The sequence below is a fragment of the Sander vitreus genome, chromosome 8 (assembly GCF_031162955.1).
Source record: "Sander vitreus isolate 19-12246 chromosome 8, sanVit1, whole genome shotgun sequence".
NCBI classification, from domain to species: Eukaryota; Metazoa; Chordata; class Actinopteri; order Perciformes; family Percidae; genus Sander; species Sander vitreus.
Window position 1 is genome coordinate 18107836 of NC_135862.1, and position 27980 is coordinate 18135815.

The 27980-nt window shown below is 42.0% G+C and overlaps 1 protein-coding gene across 2 annotated transcripts; it reads left to right on the forward strand.

Annotated features, from left to right (window-relative positions):
- The first annotated feature begins 445 nt into the window (after positions 1–445).
- On the forward strand, positions 446–27955 carry LOC144522306 (zinc finger protein aebp2-like). Of its 2 annotated transcripts, none has more exons than XM_078257269.1 (9): positions 446–1088; positions 2203–2413; positions 3850–3957; positions 4317–4503; positions 5490–5614; positions 12598–12665; positions 24755–24868; positions 26017–26046; positions 27096–27955. In XM_078257269.1, exons 1-9 carry the CDS (start codon positions 538–540, stop codon positions 27235–27237), a joined length of 1536 nt encoding a protein of 511 aa, XP_078113395.1. In that variant the 5' UTR covers positions 446–537; the 3' UTR covers positions 27238–27955. The 2 variants fall into 2 exon arrangements, with proteins under 2 accessions (XP_078113395.1, XP_078113396.1); XM_078257270.1 differs by having other exon boundaries at positions 27042–27189.
- Positions 27956–27980: the final 25 nt, after the last annotated feature.

A 27980-nucleotide genomic window follows, 5' to 3' on the forward strand; every position in this document is an offset into this window, starting at 1 on the left:
ACAAATGCTTGTGGATTTAACACTTTGAGCCATAAGGCGTTATAAATGTTGATAAGATTTGGGCCAGATTCTTCGCAGACTTTTCCAGAAGGGAAGTGGTCCTGCTGGAGAGGATGAACACCAGCTAAAGGGACTTTTTTTTACAACATGATAACCCAAAAGTTCATTAGTGGCATTAGTAAAAAATTATGAACCACGAATAAACACGTTACTACTGTCCAAGACCCTCAGCCGATACATTTTGATACTAAAACTAATCTACAGTTAATGTGCATGATGCCAGAAGGAAGCTTGGCCTAATTTGGGAACCTCTGCTGTAGTAAACAGGGGATTAATTGCATATTTGTGAGAAGCTGTGTGACTTTGGAAACACATGGAAAGTTTAAATACCAACGTCAGGTTCTCCTCCTCGTGCCGCCTCTGACCAATCAGAGAGCAGTGTGATTTGACCCAGCCCTTCTTCTGCAGTGAACCATTTGTGGGTGCCACGGGTAAATTTTAATACCGAAAGTGTCCCACGGCACGTACGCCGCTGAAATGGCTGCTGCGGCTCCAGAAGGAACACCCGCACTGAGTGTTGAGAACGATGTAACGCCCGCAGGGACAAACGAGGACAACAGCGAGGAGAAAGAAAAGGGCCTCGCAGAACCGGAAACAGAGGAACCACGCAGCAGCGTAAAACCGAAAATGGAAGAGGTGAACGCGGGGGCCGGCGAAGAGAAGCCCGCTACAGCGGTAGACAAGGCCGAGAGGGAGGCGGTAACAGAGGACAGTGCTGCTGCAACGGTGAACCAGGTGGCAACAGCCGCTCCTGAGGAACCGGAGCTAAAGCAGGAGATACAGCAAAGCCCCGGAGAAGGTAGCGTTAACAATGAACCAGCCAACGATAACGCATTGAAAGAAGCAAAGGAGGAACCAAGAGAGGACATCCAGGGTTCGGGGATAAACTGCGAAAAGAGCAAAACAGTTTGTGAAGATGGTGAGAAACCCAGCGGCGGGAGCGGGGAGCTGGGCGACAAGAGACGGCCGAGTGTGGAGATATCATCCTCGGATGGTGAACCGTTGAGCCGTATGGACTCAGAGGACAGGTTGGTCGAGTTCTTCTTGGTCAATTGGGTCAGTAGCTGCGGACAGTTAGCTAGTCCTTTCACCCCATCCTCAGTAACAATTAGCTCTAATTGGAGTTTTTGTACTTAGCTAATAGGTCAAGCTATGTAAAAATGTAGGCTACTCAATTATGTTAAACCAAAAATGTTACCAAATCACCCCACTCATTCATTGTCATTTTAACTTCATACTTTACGTCATATTTTCATAACACGTAACATTAAAGATGTTTAAAAACATTAAAATGCTCTGCTTGAATAATTGTTATGGTTTTCCCACAAAAAAAACTAACGCTACCTTTTTAAAATGCATCTACAGCTACTCCTCCCACATTGAAAAATCCAGAAACTACGTATATGCAAATATACAAAAGTATACTGTTGTATACTTAAGGCTATTTAAAAGATGTCCTCCTACTTCACTGAAAAGTCAATTTTCAGCATATGTTTGGAGGAAGTTTCAGATAACCCCATCACACACGTGTAAATTTAATTTTTGGATTCCAAACTAATTATGTCACACATCATCTAGTAGGTATAGGTCTTCAACTCCGATTTAAGATGAGCACAGATATAAACTTTCAGCAGATGAATATGAAAACAGCTTTCTAGTGTCCAACTCTGCACATACATAATTGTGTACAGTGAAGTCAAACATCCAAAGGACATTTATTGAAAGGTACAGCTACAGATCCCATTAATAAAACCGGCCAAAACTAGACAGAAAGACTAGACATTGTAACAAGTAACAGACAGTTGTCGAATGAGAGTCAACTAATTGCCTATGAGCCCTTTGGCGATGTTGACAGCACAACAAATTAATAATCTAGTATCTAGGAGCGTTGAATACGGCAATATAATTTGATTTGGCATGAGTGATGGAAGTGGCATGCATGGAAAATCAGTTACAGCCTGAAGGCTTTCATGCATGGTGATATTCATTGTGGCTTGTAATATCTGCACCTGTTCTTCAGGGCTGTGCAAAGCCTGATCTAAGTTATGGAGATATTCTTGATGACCTTAGCACCCATGTTTTATAACAATGGGACTGTATTCTTCCTCTCTCTCTACCCACTAACCCTCTCTTCTCTCTTAGTCTCAGCAGTACCCTGATGGAGATGGAGAGCACCGTGTCAAGTGGGCGCTCCACCCCTGCTATGATGAACGGACAGAGCAATGCCAGCTCCTCCGGGGCAAAGACAGTGGCCTACTCCTGCTGCTGGGACCTCTGTCCGCAGTGCTTCAACTCAAGTCCTGATCTGGCAGAGCATATCAGGGGCATTCATGTGGATGGGCAGAGAGGAGGGGTCAGTAGACTTTAAACTTTTGGACAAGCTTCAGGTTGATCTCATTTATTCTGTCTGCCAGGTAGCCAAAGCAAGATAGTGTTCCTTTTTTTTCTTTTCTTTTTTTTTTTTGCCGTAGCTTAAGATTGACCGTCCAGACATCCAAGACAGAGTTGAACGTTTTGCTGCAAGTGGACTGCATTCAACCATTGAGTATTAAAGGGGAACTATGCAGTATGTTTTTTTTATTTTTTTTTTTTAAGCTTAATTTACCATAACTGAACAGCTTCGGAGTCATTGGACTGGTTATATGACTTTTTTGAGTTGAATGGTGGTCGTCTCGCTCCCCACTAGCGCCTGTGAGCTGAAAAACCACCCTTGAAACTTTGGGCCGGCAAATTGCCGGCCTCAGTGTCAGGAAGTATCGCGTGATATCAGGTCTCGCGATGCAACAAATTGCTTCACAGCACTGCACACATACGCCCATTCAGGAACCGGCTAACAAGGTAGCGATGGAGTTTTTCACACTAAAACTGCATAGTGCCCCTTTTTAAAGGGTTGGTTCAAACCGCTGTGGCATTGGAACTACTTTCGGCTGCCACTTGAGAACTGTTCACATTGCGTTCTGTGAATTATCTTGAGTAACGGGAATTTGGAAAGATGTTGCTCTTCAACTTTTTTTAAATCTAGTTTATTAATGTTGTGAACAAAATGAAATGAAGTTACATTCACCTTCATTTTATTGCCGTCGAGACGTATCTCAAAACCTGGAAAATGTCAAACTAAACTTTTCTAAATTGCTAGATACCAATAGTACAGTAAGTGATATTTTTTTTCAGATTTTGTGTGAACTGACAGTTTTTTGATTGCTTGATGTGTTATGCCACCCAATTTTTTTTTTTTAGGTTCAGCCTGCACAATCACATTTTGAAAAAGTAATCAGCTATGATGGTCAGACTCAGAAACGGGTTTATAACTAAGTAGGTTTTCACATACAAGGAATTTGTTTAACATAGTAAGAGCAGAAAATAAACATACTGCTACTGTCAATAATTATAAATATAATCTATAAATTTACAATACAAAATGTGTAAAATATGTCATTTTAAAATGAAGAGCTGTACACCGTTTAAAACAGAGGATGGAATGTGTGTGTGTGTGTGTGCGCGTTAATGTAATGCATTAATTTAGGTTTACAGTCACATCTTGACATTTTCTATTTCTTGACTAAGACAAAAGAGATGCCAGAAAACACTCTGACCTCTTCCACCTGTAGGCTGCATTAAAGAAAGTCCCCAGACTCCAGAGAATTGAAGTACAGTATATAATTCCAGAAAGTTCTCTGTCTTTCTGTCCAACAACCCCTCTCTAAGCTGTCTTGGCAACTAACCTAACCCTTTTTTTTTTCTACTTTTCTCCTGCTCCTCTCTTCATGTCTGTCTCTCTTTGTCCCTCAGGTGTTTGTGTGTCTATGGAAGGGTTGTAAGGTGTATAACACACCGTCCACCAGTCAAAGTTGGCTCCAGAGACACATGTTGACCCACAGTGGAGATAAGCCCTTCAAGGTAAAAACACTAACTCTGATACAATGTACATCTGCAGCTGTTTCTCCACATTCTGATGATCAGTGCATTTTGCTATGATAATATTCTGTTTGTGTAATATTTATGGTTGCAACATATCTAGACTTAGCCATCATCTTACTTGTTTCACTAATATACAAGTCTGCAGATGACGGTTCCCTTTATGTGTATGGAAGTGTTAGTGATGGTATGTGCCAATGAATGCATCAAAGTACCAGTACCTACTCTGCCATGCTATTTAAATAAAATGTGTTAAAAAGTAGTTTGTTTAAAAAATTGTCCTCTTACCCTGTTAAGTGGCAAACGTACCAAATAGTCTCTGTTTTTGTGCTCTGCTGCAGTGTGTAGTTGGTGGCTGCAATGCCAGCTTTGCTTCCCAAGGAGGGTTAGCCCGCCATGTCCCGAGCCACTTCAACCAGCAGAGCTCCTCCAAAATGTCCGGCCAGGCCAAACTCAAGGAGGAGTCACCCTCCAAAGCTGGACTCAACAAGAGAAAGAAACTTAAGAACAGACGCAGGTGTACCCTACGTACGTACCAAACAGGAACTCGAACGCAAACTCAACCTATTTTAAAATGTTTCTCATTGTGATTTCCCTCTTTTCTTTATTGGGAAGGATTATAAGCTGAACACATTGTTGAGGTACTGTCATGTTTGCTCAGGTTGATACTGATACTTCGCTCCCTTGTGGCACGGTTTGCCTCAGATGGCCTGTGTCTGCATTTTGCAAACTCAGTTCTTTTCTTATTTGAACACCTCTGCTTGTCTTGAAATTCCGGTAATCATAGTGTTTACTGATGTTTAAATCTGTGTGACGTGAAATCCTATTTTAAATTTTACAGACAAATAGAACGTTTCCTACTGTTGGCGTAAAACACATATCTCCCAATACTGGGAATTTTACAATTTTAGTTGAAAAATTTTATGGCCATTAAGAGACCACACCAGTGGTTTTGCGTATTTCAGTCCATTAGCAACAACTTGTGTGTACTTGAAGTTATTGCCAACTGTTTTCCCAAGCTTGCTTGATTGATTGATTGATTGATTATTAGTGGTAAACGTTGTAAGCAATGTTCTTGTTTAGCCACGTGTATACATTTCCGTCTCTTGAGAAAGTTTTCTGTTTTTAATGTGATACTTGTAGATATGTTTCTACAAAGTGCTTTGCAAAAATCCTTGTTTTCTAATCACTTCAAATGCCACGAGGTCTGAGTGTCCTTAACACTGAATATGTGCAGTGAGTTATTTAGAGCACTAAAGTTAACCATAAGATTCTCATTACTACAGCTTTCAATGGGGAATTGTACCTCCCCTTTTTTTTTAAAAAAAACAAACATTTGCACTTCTTTGTTGCTGCAAAGCCGCATTTAAAAACCTCAAAGGAAAAGCATTTTCAGAGATGAGATGATTCTGACCTAGGTTAGTTACAAAGTTAGTTTTGATATATCAGGCCACAGTGGGAACCCTGGTATGTTTGTTTGACTGCTCTCATCTGAGTCCGTCCTCCTCCTCCAGCGAGACCCCACGACTTCTTCGATGCCCAAACCATGGATGCCATCCGCCACAGGGCCATCTGTCTCAACCTCGCCACCCACATCGAAAGTGTGGGCAATGGCCACAGTGTGGTCTTCCACAGCACGGTGAGTCCGTGCACATCTTTGCTACTTTTGTATGTCTTGTAGTGTTTAATGGGTTTAAACACAATAGGCCCTATCTTGCACCCAGCGCAATTGACAAAATAGGAATGTACACCGTATGTATCATTCCTATTTTGCACCCGACGCACAGCGGACTTTTCCCTCCACAGACTCGCGTCGGTAAATTAGGGAATGAACTTGCGCTCCCGGGGGGCGGTTCAGCGAAAAGAGGAGGCGTGTTCCGGCACAAACGTTCCCTAGTGCTATTTTGCAGTTTCGAAAAAAAAAAAAAAAAAAAGGCATGCTTGGCCGTAATGTAGAGTGGGCGTATACACTTTGCAGTTCCCATTTTTGCAAACCATACATAAATACAAGGAAAAATATGAACTTGTTTTACACATTTCCATGAATCATGGATGTGTTGATGACATAAATGAGGAAATATTAGAGGACTTAAGGAGATGTGATGTTGAACTGCATGTGCCGATGCCACTTAACCCAAATGCCCCAGCAGCAGCAGCAGCAGCACGGGAGAGGAGAGACTGAAGAGCTGCATTGTCTATTGTGAGGTAATCTTGGTCTAATGTTAGACTACATTGCAAAAATATCACCGTGCATTCATAACCTCAGGATTTAGTGAGAGTGAGCCCAAAACATCGGAAAGTATGTTTTTGTGACATTTCTTTATTTACATTTTGTCAAAAAGAAAAATCGATAGCAAACGTCGGTCTCCTTGGCTGTGAACCGCTCCTGGCGTGCCCCCATGAATGTATTAAGAGCGTGCACCTAGCAAATCCGCCATTATAACAGCAATCCGCCATGGAACAAGCGCGCCTGCTTTTAAAGGGAATGTGAGATAACGCTCCGATTGGTTTATTGCACGTTCCACCCAAACCACACCTATGAGTAATGTAGCTACTTCAGACCAACCAATTTTAGATTTGCTTCGGGCGCAAGAGTCATTTATCCCGCCGGTATAATAGCAACAGTGCCCGAGATCCGCCCACAAAGCTACTTGCGTTTGATACTTACGTGAGAAATCACCAGATGCTTTCCTCTGCTTTATGGTCAAATCTGTGCAAAATATTCAAAATAATTGATTTCCCACTCCTAATCAGCATGTTAAAATGTGAGCTGTACTAGGATTTTTGTGTCCATTAACTATGGAGTTATTTAGGGCTACCTCAAATTTTGAAAGGTCTAAACAATTCCCTTTTTTTTTTTTTAATTGTCACATCACAAAGGCTGAAAATATCCTGACAGTGAGGATTCTATTTTACTTAATTCATAAACAGTTTTAATCTGTACATCCATATATTTAAAGGTCTCAGTTATAGACATAATGTAGTAAACACTGTCATAACTGTGTGTGTGTGCCGAACGCGTTTCCAGCGGCTGCATTCTTATCAGGTTTTCATTTAGCACAAAACACAGAGAATGACGGAGTAATGAGTTTAATCTGCACCTTTTTAGCTGGAATAATTGTCCTGCAAATGAGTGAATACATTCTTGCCCGGTTATGTTATTTCCTTTTTAGACGACAGGGGGCATGAAAGAATCACTATTTGAAAATCGGCCTCTGATCACTGCAGATGTCTTCCTGGTGCACTTAAAGTGAACCTTGTGGATTGCCCCAAGGCTTGATGTTGTTTTTCTCTGAATCACGCTTCACAGGAAAGACAATTGGATTGTTGTTGTGTATGGTGCTCGTGGTCCATTCTTAGCTCAGTGCGTGATACATTAATGAGCTCTTACATGCCTTTGCACCTTACTGAGGGCTCATATGAGCACTCACTGGAAAAAATATTTTTCCAGTGATAGATTCTCCATCTCCTACTGACGCTTCAAAGATTGAAGGAATACATTCTATATTTAGGGAGGTTAACTATAATGACATTCTGGATGTCAATGGCAGCTTTTTTAAATGACTGCTTTTCTTGTGCAGTTCCACTAGGGAGCACTCTGTCTCCACAAAAACCTCCATACAAGAAGAATTGTCACACCGATTCTACTCGGTCAGTAAACTATAGTAATATTGAAGCTCCGTTGTTTTAACTTTTACTCACAGAAAGACACTATTAAAGACATGGTTGGTAATGTTGAAGAGCTAGCAAGATTTGAAAGTAGCATCTCCTCGCGGCTCTGTCTAACCCCTCTCCCTGCCCTTGGGGCTCAGACCCACACACAGACGTGCACAAGCTGCTTCAGAGCGAAGAAAGGACGACAATTTTACTTCAGGTCTCATTCACCGGTAAGCAAACAGCTAATATTATCATACCGAATATTTAAAACAAACACGTTTGCAATGCGGCGACAAGGCCCATTAATCTCAGGCTTGTACACGTGAGGGGTAGAGTACACACAGCGGGACAAGGAGGCATTTCATTGGTTCTGTCCAAGCGGACCGCGAGGCAGTAATTGGTGGGCATTTTCTACAGGATTACAGCAGCTACAAATGACAGATCTTTTACACTCCTTTTTCAGAGACCATAACTAATTAATTTATTGCTGTTGGGGTGTAAAGACCATTTCAAACGATAAATAAAAAGTGTATATTGGAAATAGTTACCAACCCTACCTTTTAATGCTTCTGTTCCTGTTGACAGTGTAGACATCGGCACTATCCTCACTAGAGTATTTGTCTGCTCTTAGCTTAGTCCCTTTCAAGTCTTCCCTGCTCTGCTCTGTACAAACCTCAACTGATCACCAGCAGCCAAGAATTTTAAAAGAAAAGAAGATAAAGCTTGGGAAGAGGTTAAGAGATGTAACCACACATTTGGACACAGATTAAGAAAGGGCAAGAGCCAGGCAGGGTACGGAGAGAAACAAATGGAAAGCAACAGCGACTTGGAGAAAAAGGAAAAGGGGTTAAGTGAAGTTCAGGGTCATGGAATCGGAAAGAGATCTGGCCAGTTGGGTATACATTCTCCTCAGCTCTAATCTCTGGAGGATTGTGGTGGAGTAGGACTGCGGCACTGCCTCAGACCCTGGGCCCCAGCAGACCCTCCCAGGCCTGTGGAGATGAGTTTGGCCAGGGGGCCTCCTGACACGCCAGAGCAGCTCAGTCATGTTTTTATGATGGGATATTTTTGCTACTGCGCCAATCTGCGTCATCCACAGCTTGACCCCCTGACACTAGACAGGCACCCAGTTTTAGCAGGCCTGCTCTCCCCTGGCTTTCGCTTGTTTTGGAGCCACACTAATTCTCGCTCGCGCTCTCTCTCTCGCTCTTTCTTTCTTTCTTTCTTTCTTTCTCTCGCTCTCTCTCTCTCGCTCTCTTTCTTTCTTTCTTTCTTTCTTTCTTTCCCCCCACCCATGGGTATATGGGGGATTAAGATCTGTCCTTTTTAAAGCACCAACTGCCATCATCAAACCACTCAGCTCACAAATCACTTCATGCTGCTTAAACACAAGCTCACTTCTTCATCTTCAGCCTTTACATACATGGTCATGGCCTCTTCAAGTGTAGCCTGAGCTTGTGATTATTAACCTGGTGCTGTGAGGAGCCCGAGGGCACAGGTTAGCAGCTATGCATTTTTAATTAAAAGGGCAGTGAATCAGCTGCTGGTGCACTGAGACGCTACTGTAGGGCCCATTGCTGCCAGCACAGGATTTAGGCTAATGTTGCAGCCAGGCCCTGTTGTTGATTCTGAGAAGTTGTCTCTTCTCCCTCATGGGGGTCTACCATGGAGCAGCAGCACGAGCCAGCATAGCCCTGGTGGGATGCTAGCAGCAATGTTAATTTATGAGGCAAGACTAGTGCTCTGAAAAGCTAAAAAGGAATTTTTGCATCTTTAAAGACTTATTTAGAAATGTCAAAGAGGGGTCTCTAATAGCAGTTTAAGTTGATCTCTATAAATAAAGAACAAGCAATATGTTTTTTCTTTGGCAGACTAACAAACCTCACATGTATTTCTTTAAAGATTATTATTGTTACTTTTATCTGATAGAGTGACAGAATTTTCTTTCACTTAAATACACAATATTTAATACAGTGAGACCAAGAGTTTAACATTGTATGTACAGTCACACAACACAAATGTAATAGAAAAAAACTGTTTTATGTTATATAAAGAATTATATGTATAGGTTTTTACCAAGTCTCTACAATAATGAATGATTAAGACAAAGTAAGTAGATAAAATAAAAGCTAAGAGTTATTTAAGTATTGAGACAAGAATTTCAAACTTTTGTGATTCCTCATATGGCTTAATGAGCACAAGAGACAAACTAAGTGGGGATTTACAGAATTTGTGTTTGACTATAAAATTGAAATTTCTTTTTGCATCGTTTTTTTATTTACAGTGCGTTTTTATGTTTGGTTGTGTGCATTTGCAGCGCGTTTGCTAAATGCTGCGCATGTGTTGTCAAATTAATGAAGATGTTTTCTTAAATTGCTAGTGTTTTGTCTATTTGCATGTGTTTTCTTAAGTTGCAGGGCGTTTGCCCCTGTCGGCCACCGTAGTATGCTGATTAGAAACCCTTTTTCATGTATAAATGGGAGTTCATCAGAAGAAATCTTCCTGAGAGAATCCGGTTTCAATTTTACGTTTACATGACATTTAAGAAATTGGTTTACTGGAGAAAGCGGAGTGTAACCCGGTTCCTTAATTGCATGTAATCGCACTGATGGAGCAAGAGAGGGACAACATTAGGCTCGTTCGAGATGAGCCAGGTCTGCGCAGAATTGATCACCGGCGATCGACGCCCAATGCATGCCGGTTAGATTTGTGTCCGACTTGCTCTGACGTCATGCACACGTGGGCAACGATAACCTCACGAGATGAAGCCGGCTGCAGTTCTGAGACGCAGGCAGTGCACTTGCTTTTCACCGACTGAAAGACCCAGGTGGACCCAGGGCATGCTGGGAAACGCCGGCCTCTCAGCTGATCTAACAGCTGATTGGTTCAGAATCGACTCATTATGATGACGTTTTATATAAACTTTTTATTGATTTTGAATTGGAGGGATTTTAACTGCTATTCGTCTGATTTAAAGGTTTATTCTGTTATTCAAACCACATGTTGTGACTGATAGTGACGTTTACAAGTCAGAGAGACTAAATCCGTTCTGATTACGGATCATCTACAGCATTTTGAGAGCTACTCTGTCATAATTAAAACAACTGGAGATTGTGTAAAAGCTGCTATATGGGTCTGATAACATTTTATTAAATCTGAATCGGACCACAGTGTTTCGGTCACTTCCTGTTCAGCCTGAAAGCTGCTGGAAACTGTCCGACTTGACAGCGGGTTTTTGTCACCGCCCCCGGCTGCTGCTGCCTGCTCTCGTCCACTTTACAGGCGAGGCGCAGTTCATCTTGAACGAGCCTATTGACTTCGCAGTCTAACCAGTGACTTCATACTAACATGTTTGCATACATGTGTCAGAGAACACCGGCCAGCGGGGTCCGTGTAACGTCAACTTCATGTATTGCTTTATCCCACTCTTTCTATGATTCACTAACAGGGAAATGGATGCAAAAATCGCTACAAATGTATGCCTATTCAAAGTCAGACTGTAGTACGCATATTTGTTTTTATAGGTCCTAGGTACAGTAGGGTTTAGATTTCACATCAACAGTATTTCTGTTAAAGCGGGACATGCTCAAGTCATTTTTCTGCTTTGTGACTGATGCTGTTACTGCTGAGTTGCTCTGCCTACTTGTTCTTTTTATCTCTTTAAAGAGTTTCACGCAAAATTCCAAGAAGTTAAAAAAAAAAAAAAAAAATTGGCTTAAAATTGGGAGGGCAACAAAAGCTATAAAATGAGGAGAGTAATTCTTTTTTTTTTTTTCTGTCTCTGCCTGTGTCGATTGTCTCAGTCGAGCCTTGTTTCTCCTGTCCTCAAACCAGTTTCCATCAATGCCGCAGCCAGTCCCTCGAGTCGCAAAAATTATTTCAGATATTCATGTGCGTAAGTGAAGTTCTTCACAGCTCATTCCCTATCCTAAAAATAGACATTCTGAACAAAAAAGGAGACCATTGACGCAAGAGGTTATATCTCTGGCTATTTTTGACTCTCCTGGTTATTTTTCTAGCTTTACTTTTCCCCCACTGACAATATTTGTGAATTCCAGACCAGTTTTACGATAAACCAACAAGGCATGATGGATGAAATGTTATGCATGAGAAGGGCCAACTATTCAGGAAATCTGGTATTGTCTCAACTGTATTTTCTGTCTCAACTGTAAGAAGAAAGGCCTTGAAGTTTGAGGTTGTGTTGGCAGATTAAGTCTCGAGTAGTTAAACCAGGTGACAAAACACAGATGAAATGAACACAACTTGCCATGTTATGCAGAAAATGTTAGAAAGTGGGTGCTAGTCTCCATCAGACACGCTCCTCTCTAAAGCATTGAAGTGTCTGGTGCTGGACATTATCCACATCAAGAGCAGTGGCGTATTTACAGTGATAACTGCTCCGTGTTTTCTTGGCTCTCAAGAATGTCAGCTGCAATAAGCAGTTTTTAGTTAAGTCTAAATGCTCAAATTTTGATTCCTTGGTTTAGAGTAAGTTGCAGGGGAATGTGGAATAGATCGCGTTGAAAATAGAAAAATCTCACTGAGCTCTTGCATGCATTATTAAGAGTGCTCACATTATTAGTGTAATGATCAGCCACTGTATCACTTCGTGAGATGTTTGAAGCATGTAGCCTCATTTGTTAGAGAGATGAGGCCAGGATGGGGGCATGTATTTAAAGCCTGTTCTCAACAGACAGGAGATAATGCTAACATTTATGCTAATCAGACGTTTGTAAAATCAGACCATCTTGAAATTAAACATATGTAGGGTTAAATGATATGCCTGTCTATTTTTGGTTACTTTACATTGGCAAAGCTGGTTACAGGTAACTTGGCTATGCAAACAGTACAGCAACAACATACTTACTGAGTGAAATAAGAAACCTTTATTGTCATTGCACAGCGACCCATACAATGAAATTGTGAGTGCCACAACTGTTTTTTGCTTGATTTGTTTCTGTGCAGGTGCTAGCCAGAAGGAAAGAGGGATCTGGCAAGGTGAAGGTCCTCCTACATTGGACACCGGAGGACATGTGAGTAAAACTTCCCCTGCACTATACGTACCATAGACTGTATACAAAGATGGACTGGATTCCTCTCCACAATCCCCCACTGTACAAAAGTGAAGCCAAGATATCCTGGATACGGGCGCTGCATCTTTTGGAGCCAGCGTTTGCGCAGTAGTGATTGGGCGGTGGAGCCGCTGTATTGAAATCCCGCAAATACACTCACCTGACCATTCGCGAGTCATTTACAGCCATCAATCATGACGTTTCACCTTGTTTTTTATAGCATAAAATTACTAATAAAAACCAAACTTATCAGAAAAATGAACATTTCAACAAACATCAGTGTGAAAATAACTACATAAAATGGGCGCCCAGATAGCTCAGTTGGTAGAGCGGGTGCCCATATATAGAGGTTTACTCCTCGACGCAACGAGCCAGTGTTCGACTCCGACCTGTGGCCCTTTGCTGCATGTCATTCCCCCCTCTCTCCCCTTTCATTTCTTGAGCTGTCCTGTCAATAAAGGCTTAAAAATGCCCAAAAAATGTTCTTTAAAAAAAATAACATGACAGAAACCATCTTTTGGAAAAATGTATTTGATGTGCTCTTTGATTTATTTATTTTTTGGCCCGTGTCCCATCCGCCAACATGAAGGGGGGGAGATTTATGACCTATACCGCAGCCAGCCACCAGGGGGTGATTAGAGACGTTTTAGCTTCACTTATACAGTCTATGCATCAACCCCTGTACCGTACATCTGCATAAACCTCTACCTCAGCTAAGATAGAATTAAAAAAAAAAAAAATCAAGAAAATAGAAAAAAATTTAAAACAAATAAAGGTGCAAATGATGATGCAACGCATGAAAGTGCAGGTTTCCAGTTACTGTACAATGACAAATTATGGCCGTGATGTATGTTACAAATTTACAAACACAAAATTTGTAGATAGTTGTAGGATTTAGCCTAGATTTTATGTCTTTGAGATCAAATTTTAATTGTTTTAGTTTATCATTATTACTCTGATTGGCCAAAAAAAAGAAACCTGCACTGGAAATCCCTGTCGCTGTTGTAATGAACTGCACAGCGGATACTTCTGGGTCAACTTGCCAGATGACCCAACTACCTGCCAAAGTTATTCATTGTAGCTTTATTCCTGTTGGGGCACTGGTTGAAGTAGATTTAAAATACAACATGTGTCATAAACAATTTTGAGATTTGTAGAGAACCTTTTGAAATGTCACTGATCTACAAACGGCAACTCAACAGCTCATTTACAAATATCCTGCACAATCTTACCATGTAAAGTCTCTGGGCCTGTCACACAAACATTTCCTTTTTGAGTAGCAGGGGTGCATGCATATACAAGTGAACATCAACAATGTATATGTATCTTTCTCTCTCTGATAGTTTTATGACTCTCCTTTCCATATCCAGTTGTGCACTCAACATGGTGGCCTTCCCCCACGTCAGGCTTGCTATAAATCCTCCCAACCTTTGATCGTTGATGTGGAGAGCTCTCCGTGTGAGGATTTCAGGTCCCATTATAGTTTACGTCTCACTAGCATCTCTGCTTGAAGCCCCAGGGAGCTCAGGGCATCAGCCATAATTATCAGCCAGCATCCTCACTCAATACTATCAACCTTCATGCCTGAATTGCTGATGGGGAAAAGACTGGACTTGGCTATTAGAGAGTCTGTCCCTGTCCCTCTCTGTGTGTGACAATGGTTCTACACCAGCTGTTTGGCTTGGTCTTACTCGGTCACTGAAGTGTCTTTTTAAAAAGCAGATCAGCATTCCAAAATTACTTGCAGGCTGATTTTGTTCTGTTGTGTGGCTCATCAATACATGTTTCATCAATTTCCAGTATAAAACAACACTTTTCCCACTTCAGTCCCCCTACAGGTTGGAAGTGGAATTGTCATTACTGCTGTCATGTCTCATTCGAACTACAGATGCGCTACCCGATCTGGCATACTTGCGTAATGTAATGGACAATTCCGCTTCCAACATGTAGGGAGACCGAAGCGGGAAAAGTGCTTTAGTGTTGCTTTAAGTAATTAATGTCCATCACTGTATCTCCATCACAGTATTTTGGTATAGCTTCTGAATGAACTTGCACTAAGTATCATTCTCAGTCCATTGGGGCGTGAGCTGCCCTGCCCAGTCCTCACTATTTGCATACCTATTCCAGGCTTGGCCTCACCAGGCTCAGCCCACTCGAGGTGAACCTTGGCACCACTTAAGCCCCAGCTCATTTAGACGATTTGGCAGAAGGGCAGACTGCAGGTTCTGCACTGTGCTTATAAAATGGGTCTGTCTCATAGAAAGAAAGAGAAAACTTGACAGAATGCTGTAATGTTCAGCAAGGCTCTTGCTCAGAGGACACTCCCACCATACTTCCAGCACTCCCATGAAAGGGTTTGACTGCATAACATCTGTATATGATCAGAGAGCAGAGAGAAGATTGAAAGAGGGTGAAGGAGTTGGAAGATGAGAAGAAGTAAGCAGGAAGGGGAAAGAGCTGAATAAAGACAGAAGAGGATAAGGCGGAAAAGAGAAAAGGTTAAAGTAGAGAGAGAATAGGTTGGAAAACAGAGAACTGGATTTGGCGAAGATGTCACTGGGCAAAGAAACCCAGATGATGCATCATGAAATAGATTGCAGCTGACAGCTTCCAATGAACATACTGTAGCTAAACCCTTGTTCTCTCAGCCTTCTGCTGCTTCATCCTTCCTCCCCTTCTTTCCTTTTCCCCTCTCTGATTCACCTCTGCGATCTCCTCCTCGTCCCGCATGTGGGAGTTTAATGTTGTGCATAGAGAAATAATGAAGGAAAGGGGGAAAGAGAAAGATGAAGCTTGGTGATCAGGAAAGACCCCTCAGATTAATTCCAAACAGAGAGACATAGATGGAGATTGATACTGAGACTCAAAGACTGATAATGATTGGATAAGGGAAAGAACGGGAGAGATGGAGGAAGGTGAGAAATGGGAGTGGGAAGAAAATGGTTGTGGGAGAGGGAAATGTGAAACATGAGGCAGAATGGAAACGGAGAGAGTGATGAGAAGTAAACAGCAAGATGGAAAACGAGAGTGGGATGCTTTTTTTTTTTTCTTCTTCCATGCAGAATAATTATGCGATGCTAATGAGTCAGATATTTGCCCCGCATCAAGTGAGTGCTCTGGTCAATAATAAGCATAACCATGGAAAGGTGGTGAAGAAAAATACAGTGATATCTTGATCTCCCAACAGATACAAGTTGACTAGGAGATTATAGTATGTACAGTATGTATGCATGCCAAATGGCTCCATGAGTTGGTTGAAAACTTTGCCTCAGGCTGAGTTTTTAACGTTTCAAGTTGACTTGTTTTAAAACAAGAATCTTGTGAAAGGGATTCCTGGATGGCATACATGATATCACCCTAAAAAATGTAAGGCTAAAGCTACATGTCCCAGTAGGGGTGCACGATTCAGAAAATGTCACGATTCGATTCAAGATTGATTCAAAAACGATTCACAGTATGTAAATGTAGTTAATATTCCCATGTGATTGCAGTAGACATTAAACCATATGAATCAAATTTTTTTTGTTTTGCACACCCCTGTGTCCCATGTCAGCATTTTCGTGTGTGTGTGCGTAAACCACTCACATTGGCCCTCATTTATCAACCTAACCTATAAACCAGCGCAGAAATCCTCTTACGACTTCACGTGTGATCTATGAAACGTTCGTATCACACCAATCGGAGTGTGAGAATGGTTATACATTGATAAATGCAGTGGCTGGAAACAATCCAATTTAAATATGTCCCAGTATATTCTGGGTTTTGAGGCCTCGCCCCTACAATTTACAACATGGCGAGACGTAATCCAGCTAAGAAGCGGCACTTTTCAGAGGTGGAGATTGAAACCCTGATATCTCAGGTTCATTTGCACTAACGTGTATACTATTTGGCAGCCTGGAAACTGTTATTAAAGGCTGTAGAAAGAATGCGGAATGGAAAGGGATCACTGATGCGTTCAACAGTGTTGCCGTAGTAAATCGGACTCCAGCTAAAGTTTATTTAAATACATCCTTGACTTATGTATACTAAAGTCCTAATAGTAATATACAGGCTTATATTGCAATCTCTTAGGCCTACATGGTGTACCTATATTTAAATAAACGCACAGGAGCGGAGTTTATTCAGTCTTTTATTTTACTCATGTTTGTTTTCATGAGTCAGAGCCAGGCAACCGTGTGCTGTGTGAGAGAGCGACTGTCCTCTGCCCCCCGTGCTGGACCACCACCCTGACCCTGTCTCCTGACAGCAGAGGGGCTGGAAAAACAAGCCGAAATATGTTGGTCAATGGCAGCAATAAATCATTCACTTGTGGCAATTAACGACACTTTAAAAGAGAAACTAAAACCTGAAGAATAATTAAATGTTGTGCATCGTCATGTTTCCTGTATTGAATATCATTGCCAAACATAACACTATACCTTTTTAAAAGTGATGAATAATATCCTGTCTCCTTCGTATAGCCCCAGTTGGGGCTGTGATGGACACTGCTCTCTGGGCATCGGGTCATCTGATTCCATCATTACATTTATGGCACCCTGTTTTCCTGTGCAATGTTGTACAGAACCCCACAGGCTAAAACAATGTTGCAGACTTTTCTGTCGTGTATAGTAGGGTCCCCCCTGCTGATGCAAGACAGAGCCTTAATCAATCCAATGGCGTGCTCCACCGTGGCCCGTGTCCACTGTTGTACCAGCGCATAGAGGTCTTCTAAAAGAGCCAGGTCTGCCATTGCCGATAAGTGATCAACTGATGACTTCTCCTGTTAAACTGATTATATGCTGCACCGCAAGTCCACACTGATTCGAAAACTTGCGTACACAAGTTTAAACTTGACGTGAGATTTGATCGTAGCCTCCGCTCACGTCCATATTGATAAATGCCTAGCTTTGCGTGGAAGTGTCCGTACGTCGGTTTTACGCTTGTTTTCTGTCGTACGTTTGTTTTGTAAATGAGGACCATTGTGACTGACGCTCATTAACTCCATTTTGATTGAGTAACTGATTAACATAAGCCATTCTGAACATAAACCACCAGCAGTTCACCAACAAGGAAGAGGGGGGGTGGGTGGGCCGAGAGAGGACTGTAATTGCTGTCTAATCTTTGAGGGATGGGTGAATGGATTCCCCTCCATGCTGTTGTATACTTCAGAATAACAAACCGTAGAATACACAGTCAGTGACAGTGAACGTCTAGAGCCAATGGATCCATGTTGGCACATCATTTTTGTACAAAGTACACGGTGCTTATCATGCACAACATGAGTTTAACCTTTTGTTGGCTAGTTTTTTATTTTTTCATTGCTTTCTTTACATTTAGGCAGTTACCACAGTGCACAAAGAATATAACAAGCTGGTAGGGCTCATGAATGGCAGTTTTTCTCATTTTGGATATATGGCACAATTTCCAAAATAATATCAGAATATGCATGCTAGTTTGCTTACAAAATCAAATGGGGAAAAATATATACTTTTAAAAAAGAAACTTAAACAGGAAGCATTCCAAAACTCTAAAAGAGGTATCTCTCTTAACAAACTCTTTTATAACAAATTCTCTCAACCTAATCATTTGGTAGTAAAAAGTAATACGCAAATGAACGTACATGAATCTAAACAATCTCAGAATTGTAGGACATGGCTGTGTTTATTTTTATTGAATGTATTCATAATATAAACCTCCCCAACTCCCTAGGGAGAAAAGAAAGTCCTGGAAACACCACACACATCAAATTGGCAATTCAGCGTGCAGAATTAGGGCACAGATCAAGGATCTCCAAATACAGTAATAGTCTGTAAGCAACATCCATTCAGGGTGTGAAAACCGTTTTCCTTCTTTGTGCATATGTATGATCATGGAGGAACAGCAGTAAATGACTGGCTGTATACATAATGAGCGGGAGTGTCATTTAGTTCTGCACTAAGGCATGGATACCCGACTCGAGCCCGACTGATCCCGACGGTACACGACGGGTCGGGACGGGTTCGGACAGATATTTAGAAATTATGGTCGGGTTCGGGTCGGGCTCGGTCACATCAGCACGATGGCATAAGGCATTGAACATTTAAAATTTAAAACAACTTATGTATGGGTCGGTTTCACTTGATGCAAAGGTTCGTTTTTGTGATTTTAAAATACATTTAAAATCTTAACCTGACATCAGTCTTCCTGTGAATGCGGATTGCGGAAATTTGTTTATAGTTTTGACACGTGAACACAACACGTGCATATCAGGCAGGCTACATGCCGCAGCGCATTGAGAGCTCGGAGCGCAACGATGGAAGTCGTTAAAAAGAAGTTGGCCTCAGGAGATTTTAAAACCACTGAAAATGAAGGAAAGTCTACTGTGTGGAAGTATTTCTACATAGTTGTCAAGGCCAATAGCGATGAACCTGTTGGTTATGTTCAATGTAGGGGTTGTGGAGTTGTCAGGAAATATGATAGCAAGAGGACTGGGAATTCCTCCATGCAGTGTCATGTGGATAACGTTTGTAAGTCACCTGGGCTACAGCAGCCGAGCATCACTGCCTTTGCTAGTAGTACCTCAAGAAAGATCCCTCAGCAAGCCAAACAAAAACTGACTGAAAAATGCGTGGAGTACTGCTGTAAAGACATAAGGCCATTTCATTCCATTGAAGGAGGGGGTTTCATTAAGTTGGCCCAGGAGCTTAACGTCGGCGCTACTTATGGTTCAGTGGCAGCGCAGGAGGTACTGCCTGACCCCTCCACTGTGTCAAAACGGAGCCGTGTGCTGGCAACAGAGAAACGCACAAAGCTGGTTGAGCAGCTAAATGACATTCTGACTGAGGTGAATTCGATTGGAATGACAACGGATATGTGGACGGAGGACTACCACAAATTAAGCTACATGACCATCACTTGCCATTTTGTGACACAAGCATTTAAAATAAGCACCGTATTGACAGCACCTCTAAATCGAGGCCATGGTTCTCAGCAGGAAACCGATGGAGTGCCTTCTCCAGGTAGGGAATGAGTCCTTACCCCAAGTGAAGGAGTTCAAGTACCTTGGGGTCTTGTTCGCGAGTGAGGGGACAATGGAGCGGGAGATTGGTCGGAGAATCGGCACAGCAGGTGCGGTATTACATTCAATTTATCGCACCGTTAGATGAAAAGAGAGCTGAGCCAGAAGGCAAAGCTCTCAATCTACCGGTCAGTTTTTGTTCCTACCCTCACCTATGGTCATGAAGGCTGGGTCATGACCGAAAGAACAAGATCCAGGGTACAAGCGGCCGAAATGGGTTTCCTCAGGAGGTAGCTGGCGTCTCCCTTAGAGATAGGGTGAGAAGCTCAGTTATCCGTGAGGAGCTCGAGTAGAGCCGCTGCTCCTTTGCGCCGAAAGGAGCCAGTTGAGGTGGTTCGGGCATCTGGTAAGGATGCCCCCTGGGCGCCTCCCTAGGGAGGTGTTCCAGGCACGTCCAGCTGGGAGGAGGCCTCGGGGGAGACCCAGGACTAGGTGGAGGGATTATATCTCTAACCTGGCCTGGGAACGCCTCGGGATCCCCAGTCGGAGCTGGTTAATGTGGCCCGGGAAAGGGAAGTTTGGGGGTCCCCTGCTGGAGCTGCTACCCCGCGACCGACCCCGGATAAGCGGATGAAGATGGATGGATGGACCAGTATTGACAACAGCCACATTCCCACTGGAAGAGGCTAAGACGGGGGAGAATATTAGGCGAGAGATCATCAGACTTCTCACAGAGTATGGCCTGGATATGAGTCTGCTGAATAAAGTGGTGTGGGTGACAGACCAAGGCTCAAACATCATCCGTGCCCTCAGATCATATCGAAGACTTGACTGCCAAGATCACCTTTACAATACAGTGATGCGACACACCCTGGACCCCACACAACTGGCCCAAGATGCTCCGACTGTTGCAGAGACTCTGCAAGCTACCGAGGCGCTGGTCAATTATGTCAGAGAGGGGCATGGCAGCTTTGCTGTCAAAAAACGTCATCCAAATGGCAGACACAAGGTTTAGCACGGTATATCTGACCTTAAATTCTGTCTGCTCGGTTTATGAAGAAATGCGCGAAAAACTGGATGACCGCGCAGAGAGCTGGCGGATCGATGCCATATCTCCAGATGTTCTTGACTTTCTTGTCGAGTTCCTGCAACCATTTTTATAATGCCCAGCGTGAACTTGAAGGGGACCAGTACCCAACCATAAACCTGGTGTTTCTGTGGTTTGAGCGACTGAAGCGTCACTGCAACAGAGACACCTGACAGCCCCTATCAAGCCATCATCCACGAGCGGCATCTCAGTTGGATTTTGCATAAAGTGCAGATCCAAGAGCTCCAAAAAATCGCAACTTTCCTTTGGCCTAAATATAGCTAGCTCCAAATGTTGTCCCATTCAGAGAGAGACAACCTTCACCTGGAGGTTCGGCGACAGCTCAGAAGTCACTGAGAAGGCCGCCACTGAAGGAGAAAGACCTGCGCCCAAGAAGGCTGCAGTTGACTTTGAGGAGTGGGAAAATGTACCTGTGGCAGATGCCGCCGCCACAGACGAAGTCGAGAAGTACTCGACTGGAAATCATGCAATGCAGGGCGACAGATGTTTTGGGCTGGTGTTGAGATCAGCAACTCAACTACCCGAAGCTTAGTGTCCTTGCCCGCGGCATCCTTGCCATTCCAGCCAGCAGCAGTAGCAGTGAGCGCAACTTCAGCGCTGCTGGCAGGACGATTGAGCAGAGGACAGCCTTGAACCTATCCACCGTTGATGCAATCCTTTTTCTGCATAAGAACATGGATTAGCCTAAACTTTGATGGATCGATTATGTAAATAGAATCCCATGTTGCAGTTTAGTAGCCTATACCGTTTTCGAGGAAAATGGTAAGAGTGATTTTCATTTCAAAAAACTTCGCTGGGGACACTCGTCTTGATTTGAATTTCATTAAGAGACCTATACAGGTCCACAGAACCTCTTGTGTGAATGTTTGGGATTTTGTTCTGTTAGCTTGGGCCATTTTTGTTATTTCAATTATATTGCTGTGTGTGTGTGGGGTAACGTGCGCTTGTTGCCCCGTGTGTGCGCTGATGCGCTCATCTGTTAACATTTCTGAGTGCCTTACAGTTGCTTAATAAAAGCAGGCTTTCCATACAAACATACGTACATGTGTCGGTGTCATTAGTATGAGAAAAGAAATGAGATTTGAACTGTCGGACTTGGACACAAATTTCTTAATACCTGTCGGGCTCGGGCCGGGTTCGGACAGAAAAATTTGTCCCGATCCAGGCTCTATTCTGCACCATAAACAGTAACGCATGTGGTCTATAGAGTAGAGAATAAAAGAAACAAAACTCAAAAAAAACGCTTCATTGCAATCTTCCTCAGGGTTAAACAGTCACACACAGGCACATCAGTCATATAAACATAGACGTCTATCAAATGTATGAATTTGCCAAAAATGATTGGGCTCTACCCTTGATTCACCTGATAAAATCCAGGGTTTGACCCTGAGGAAGACTAGTGGGAGGTTTCATGTGTTGGTCTTGTTTCTAATCATGTACCAAGGCTTTTTATTTACTTTTTGTATTTTAACGAAGCCATACACCTTCATGTTTTTGCAGTTTTCTTGCCTGCAGACATGAAATTTTGTGAGGAAAAGTTGTGTTTGAAAGAAACGTGTCTCACAGTGGCATTGACCCTAAAACAGCTACAGGCAGGAGTGGATATCCGACAAGGGAAAATCAGTCTGTATAGCAGTGTAGTGAGACTTTTTCTTTTTTGAAACTTCAATACATGCACATAACTACCTCAGTACTTATGTGCATGCATCTAAATCCATTGATAAGTCCAAATTAATTGGTAAGTCTGAGGCACAATTATCTGTGTGTAAGTACATTTTGATGTTACTCAAATATGAATATGGGTCTATGAGAATTGGCACTTTTTTTCACATCTTTGTAAAAACGTTATACATCTTTTGTAAAAACTAGAAATTTTGAATAAGCTACATCCATCTATAAGGCATTTTTGAGTGCAATCCCAATAGTGAGCAGTTGTCTGTACTGTGATTGTGCTGAAGTTGTGCAGCCCCCCTCTTTTAGCTAGACAAGGTTTTTCTTTGGGCTGCAATGATCTTTGCAGTCCTGGAGCCTGCTCTCATCTGATGATGCAGTTTATAAGGATAGTTCTCTCCCTACACAGGCCTCTCTCACAATATACATTTCTGGCCCGTAAAGAAGTAAGCCAAAAAATAGTCTACTCTGGAAAATAAATTAATTTGTCTATTTGGTTTGATGTGACTGAATGAAGTCTTTGGGTGGAGATCTCTTTGAAAATCTGTATGCATAAACAGATTTTCAAAGAGATCTCCACCCAAAGACTTCATTCAGAGGGGGAGAGATATGAACACCTAGGTGTATATAGGTGTAAGTGTGACACGTGTGACCCCTCCACCCTCCAGTGCAGCCCTCCTGTGTTTCTCACATCCATCAAAATGTATAATAACTCATCAGTACCATGTCACACTCACTCGGACATGTTTACAGTGACTCTGGAGTGGAAAGGGCATGTACACACGCACACATTCACACTCACTGCTAATGTAACACCAGCAGGTCCTTGTCCGTCATTTGAGGAGGTTTACGTTGCACAAGGACACTAACTCAAGACTAACCCAAACTTTACAGCTGTGTTGAAGGGGACTGTTTCTTGTCTTGTGCATGCCTCTTCTCAACTTCTTCTCTCCCCACCATTAAAGGGGAAAAAGACAATTTTGCCATGTACTAGTACTACAGAATCAGAATTCATAATATTTATTATTTGATCTGTGTTTGTGTACGCATGTGTTCATTAGAAGTGCACGGACAGACAGAAATAGAATCTAGTCAAGCTTAGGTCATATAGTGGTTATATACAAAGTATTCCCTGTATTACAATATCTTATTTTTGATTTTGTGTAATGCAGCATCTACGGTGGGATATCGGTAGATTATAAGTTTCTGAACTGTATAGTATTTACTAACTTATCCAATGTGGCTAACCCCACCCTCCTCCAGCTATTTAAACATCCCTCATAAAAGGATTTACAGGCACTGTTTAAGTATGTTGTTGTACATTAACATGAGCCACTTCCCTTCCTCTCCACTTTCCCTTTCGGTCTGTTTTTTCCTGTTCTTTATTTGTCCATTTTCTATCACTTTTACTGTTTCTCCATCTCTTACCTGCACCCAGTTGCGCTAAATGTGATGCATGTTAAGTGCTACCTGCACTCCATCCCACTGAATGGGCTGACTTGGCATGTGAATGAGTGATTTGGCTGGGTGGCTGCCTGCTTGCCTAACGTGTGTGTCTGTCTCTGGGGGCTCCTGTGATGACGCACATAGTGATGGGGGAATGTGGGGGGTGGAGACGGGGCGGGGGGGTAGTAGAGGTGCAGTCGACTCGCTAAGCTCTTTGTTTCTTCTGCACCTCGACTTGCCACGCCAGTGTTCACACACACTCCCTTTTTCAGGGGATCGCACTGCTGTGGGTACAGTAAGGTGCAGTTGAGCAGTACAGTATGTCATGTGTGTGTGAGCGGCTGTCTCTAAAGACATTATCTCCCTACACTTAAGCTTAAAGAGGTGGAAAAATCAGGATGTTCTGATTTTAAGGTGCACTGTATCTGTACTTTACGCTACTTTCACATAGGATCATTTTAAAGGCACACAAACATTGACATACACAGACTTTCACTTATCACACATTTGATTTCTAAGTGGACACAAATGACAATTATGAAGACATAGTGTAGAAGTTACTTGATAATCAACAACACGGGAAGACCGTATGCTTCGTCCTCTGTTTGTGTGTACGTGTGGGTCAGTCCCAGTGCTTTGGTCAAGGCCATGTTACTTACGGAAATGTAGTCCGTGTTCAGAGGAAGGTGTTAACATGTGCGCTGGACTCAATGAGGCTCTTTGTCCATCCCTCTCACCTCACTCCATTCAACCTTACTCCCTCTCCACCCTCTTTTTTCTCCCTCTGTCTTGTTAGAGCTTAAACCCTGACCACATGTCCTCTCTCTGCATGTGTGTGTTGTTTTGCAGACTACCTGACGCGTGGGTGAATGAAACGGAGCGATCTCAGCTGAAGACTAAAGTGGTGCACTTATCCCAGTTACCACAGGACGCTGCCATGCTGCTAGACCCAAACATCTATAGGTGTGTGTGTGGAGTCCCAGTGGCCTCTTTGTACACAAACATTTACACAAAAACACACTGCTGCAGATCCATTTTGTCTCAGCCAAACACATTTCCCATTTGTAAATATTATCAAGGGTTATTCCTCAGGATTTATTGTGTGAAGCATGTAGGTGCCACAAGAAAGTGTTTTAAAAGGTGTGTGTGTGTGGTTCCACCAGGTGGCACCAACTCCTAATTTCAACAATTAGGTTAAAAAAGAGAAGTACAGAGAAAACACATTCTGTTTGTCTCTGTGTGTGCGATGAAGGAAACGTTGTACACTGTACAACCTGATCGAGGAGGGCAGTTATCGGCAGTAGCAAGACTTGATTTAATTAGTCCGAAATCACAAACAATTATAATAAAGAAGCCTGTTACTTGTGAATTAGACAGATATATTTAGGCTGCATTTCCAGTTTTTTAAACTTCTCAGCTGATTTTAATATGATTACAAAATGTATTTGAGGAAGTGATGCTGTCAAAATCATAGTTAAAAATAGAAATGATCCCAGTTCAAGTGCATCACATTCCACTAAACATTAACTATGATATTGTTTGGATTCTGTGCAGCTCTGCAAGACTTGGTTCACTCATCACTGAGATGAAACAAGGTTAGCTTTATGATACACCATAAAAGGCTGAAAATGAATCCTGAAAGAGGAACAATGTGCCTAAAATAACAGAGTGGTCATCTTACTGGAGATATATGGCTCACGAGTGTGCTGATCAGCACACAGGCTGGCTGATTTTAATTAGACATGAAGGCTCAGTAACTGCAGGGGCTGCTGCTGGACTCTGGTTTCATAGTTGAATATAACCGTCAGCACTCAGCCAGTTTATGTCAAGGTTGTCCTAATGCATGAAATCCCCAAACAAATGAGGTGGTTGGTGCCTGTGGCAGTAAATATAGTAGGGTGTTTGAACCCCTCTACATGTGAATGGGATGGCAGGAAGAGACTGACGTAGTGGCAGTCTAGGATTATATTATTTCAACAATGTTTCCATATTGAGGTTCTTGCACTTGGTCATAAGTCCTACTGGACTAAAATCAGCTCAAGCACATGATCCCGTTTGTATATAACGTGAGATGTTTTTGCACAGTGGCCTCAAACTTTCTTTCTTTTCAGAGCACTTCCTCAAAAGCGGCTGAAGCACAGGTAAGCTCAAACAGTAACAGAACCTCACATACTGTATTGTGTTGACAAGTCATACTACACATTATTGAAACCACATATACACATTACCAGTATATAAGAATAGTAGCAGTGTAATGCAACTATTGTATTTGTATTGTACTACAGAAGTTAACTTTTTTTCATGCACACACGACTACATTAAAAACCTCTTGTGTATATTAATTCAAGGGATTTTGCCTCTGGGTTATTTTTCTTTTAACTTTTCTTTTTTTTCTTAAATTCAGTTTTGAATTAAATTGTTCAATATATTTTTAATAGGGGCAATACTTGCATAGTTTGTGGCAGCAATGGTGTAGTCACGGATGCACAGAAGGGTAGGCTGATGCATAAAAGAGAGCAGTGCGACGCATTAATGTCATAACATCAGTATCTTTAATCATTTTCTGTGCAAAGCTTTTGAAGTTCACAGTAATGTTGGTCTGTGTATGCAGACAACGCAGAGCTGCCGCCTTATTCTTGCTTGTTAACTCGACTGCCACGTGTAACACACACTATTCTTTGTGTCTTATAATGGAGATCAAACAATGCTGATGCCTCAATGGTATGGTAATGTTTGTGCATCCACAGTATTACCCATGGCTCTGGCTCTCCTTTGGTAAAACCTCATTGTGGATGATTACTTATCACCCACAGTTTCACGGTTCACATGATGTAATATGAAACCAGTTAATTAGGAAACGGGCCATTTTTGAGCCACGACCCTTGGCATTCCCTAGTCTCACTCAAACATGAGGTCATATTTTGGCCGTTGTTCATTATTCCATTAATTGACCTCAGTAGTTCCATGCAGCAAAAGCTCTAAAATATATGGTGTAATGTCTCTGCAACGGAAGGCAGCTCAATGTCTGAACTTCCAGAATAAAACCCATTTCTCATACTGTAATCTCTCTCATGACACACTGAGAACAACTCATTCTCTCCCTCTCTGTGTCTTTCTCTCCCGTTTTTGTGCTCAGCCTGTAAGGAGTCATCTGTGGACTTGATACTTAAGGGAAAATGCTTGTTCATAGGAGGTTTATCTATATGGGATGGGACGCTCTTCATCTGTGCCTGCTGACCGGGGGGAGTGAAGTGGCGATAAAAGGAAGTGAAACTTGGCTATGCTGCAGTTTCTTCCCTCTTCAGTTTTGTATATCTGAACAACTATTGTAGCCAAATGTGGTGGAAAATGGGACTAACAATTTTTTTTTTAAGTTTGTGTTCATCAAAAACTTAAATGAATGTTTTTTTTTTTTGTTTTTTTTTAACAAGCACCAAACTGAAAATATTCTTAATACCCAATGGTGTAAGAAATGTTTTGTGTAAACTTGTCAGAAAATACAGCATATTTTATAACTTTTTTTTTTTTGTGTTAAAATATTTATACAGATTTGTAATTTATTTTTATACCATGAAAATGCTGGTGTACTGTGGATTTTTGTGAAGGTTTGAATAGAACCATATTTACTGTGCTAATCTGTTAACTGTCACTTGTAGGGATATTTGGATTGAATTTTTAGTTGTAATTACATTGTATATGACAAAAGTCTTAACATATTATCCTATTTATACTTAATGAATGCAGTACTTTTACCTGTGTATGACAATGGAGTGTGTGAGGTTGTACCAGTCATATCAGACAATACTCTTACCCAGTCTATAGACAGTACAGCATAGAAATGGCTTTAACATTTCAGCACACACTCTAAGTGTAAATCCTAACTTATCCCCACCACATCTAACATGAACTGCGTATATCATAGTTGTTATGATAGATTTACATTAGTGCTATTTAATCACTCAAAAGTTATTGTTAAAGGTGTTTTCTACTGTATGTTGTCCCTGTTGGAAATGGAATACTCGGTTTGTAATAAAATGAAGGGAAATGACAGATGTTGACGAACACAAGTTGTTTA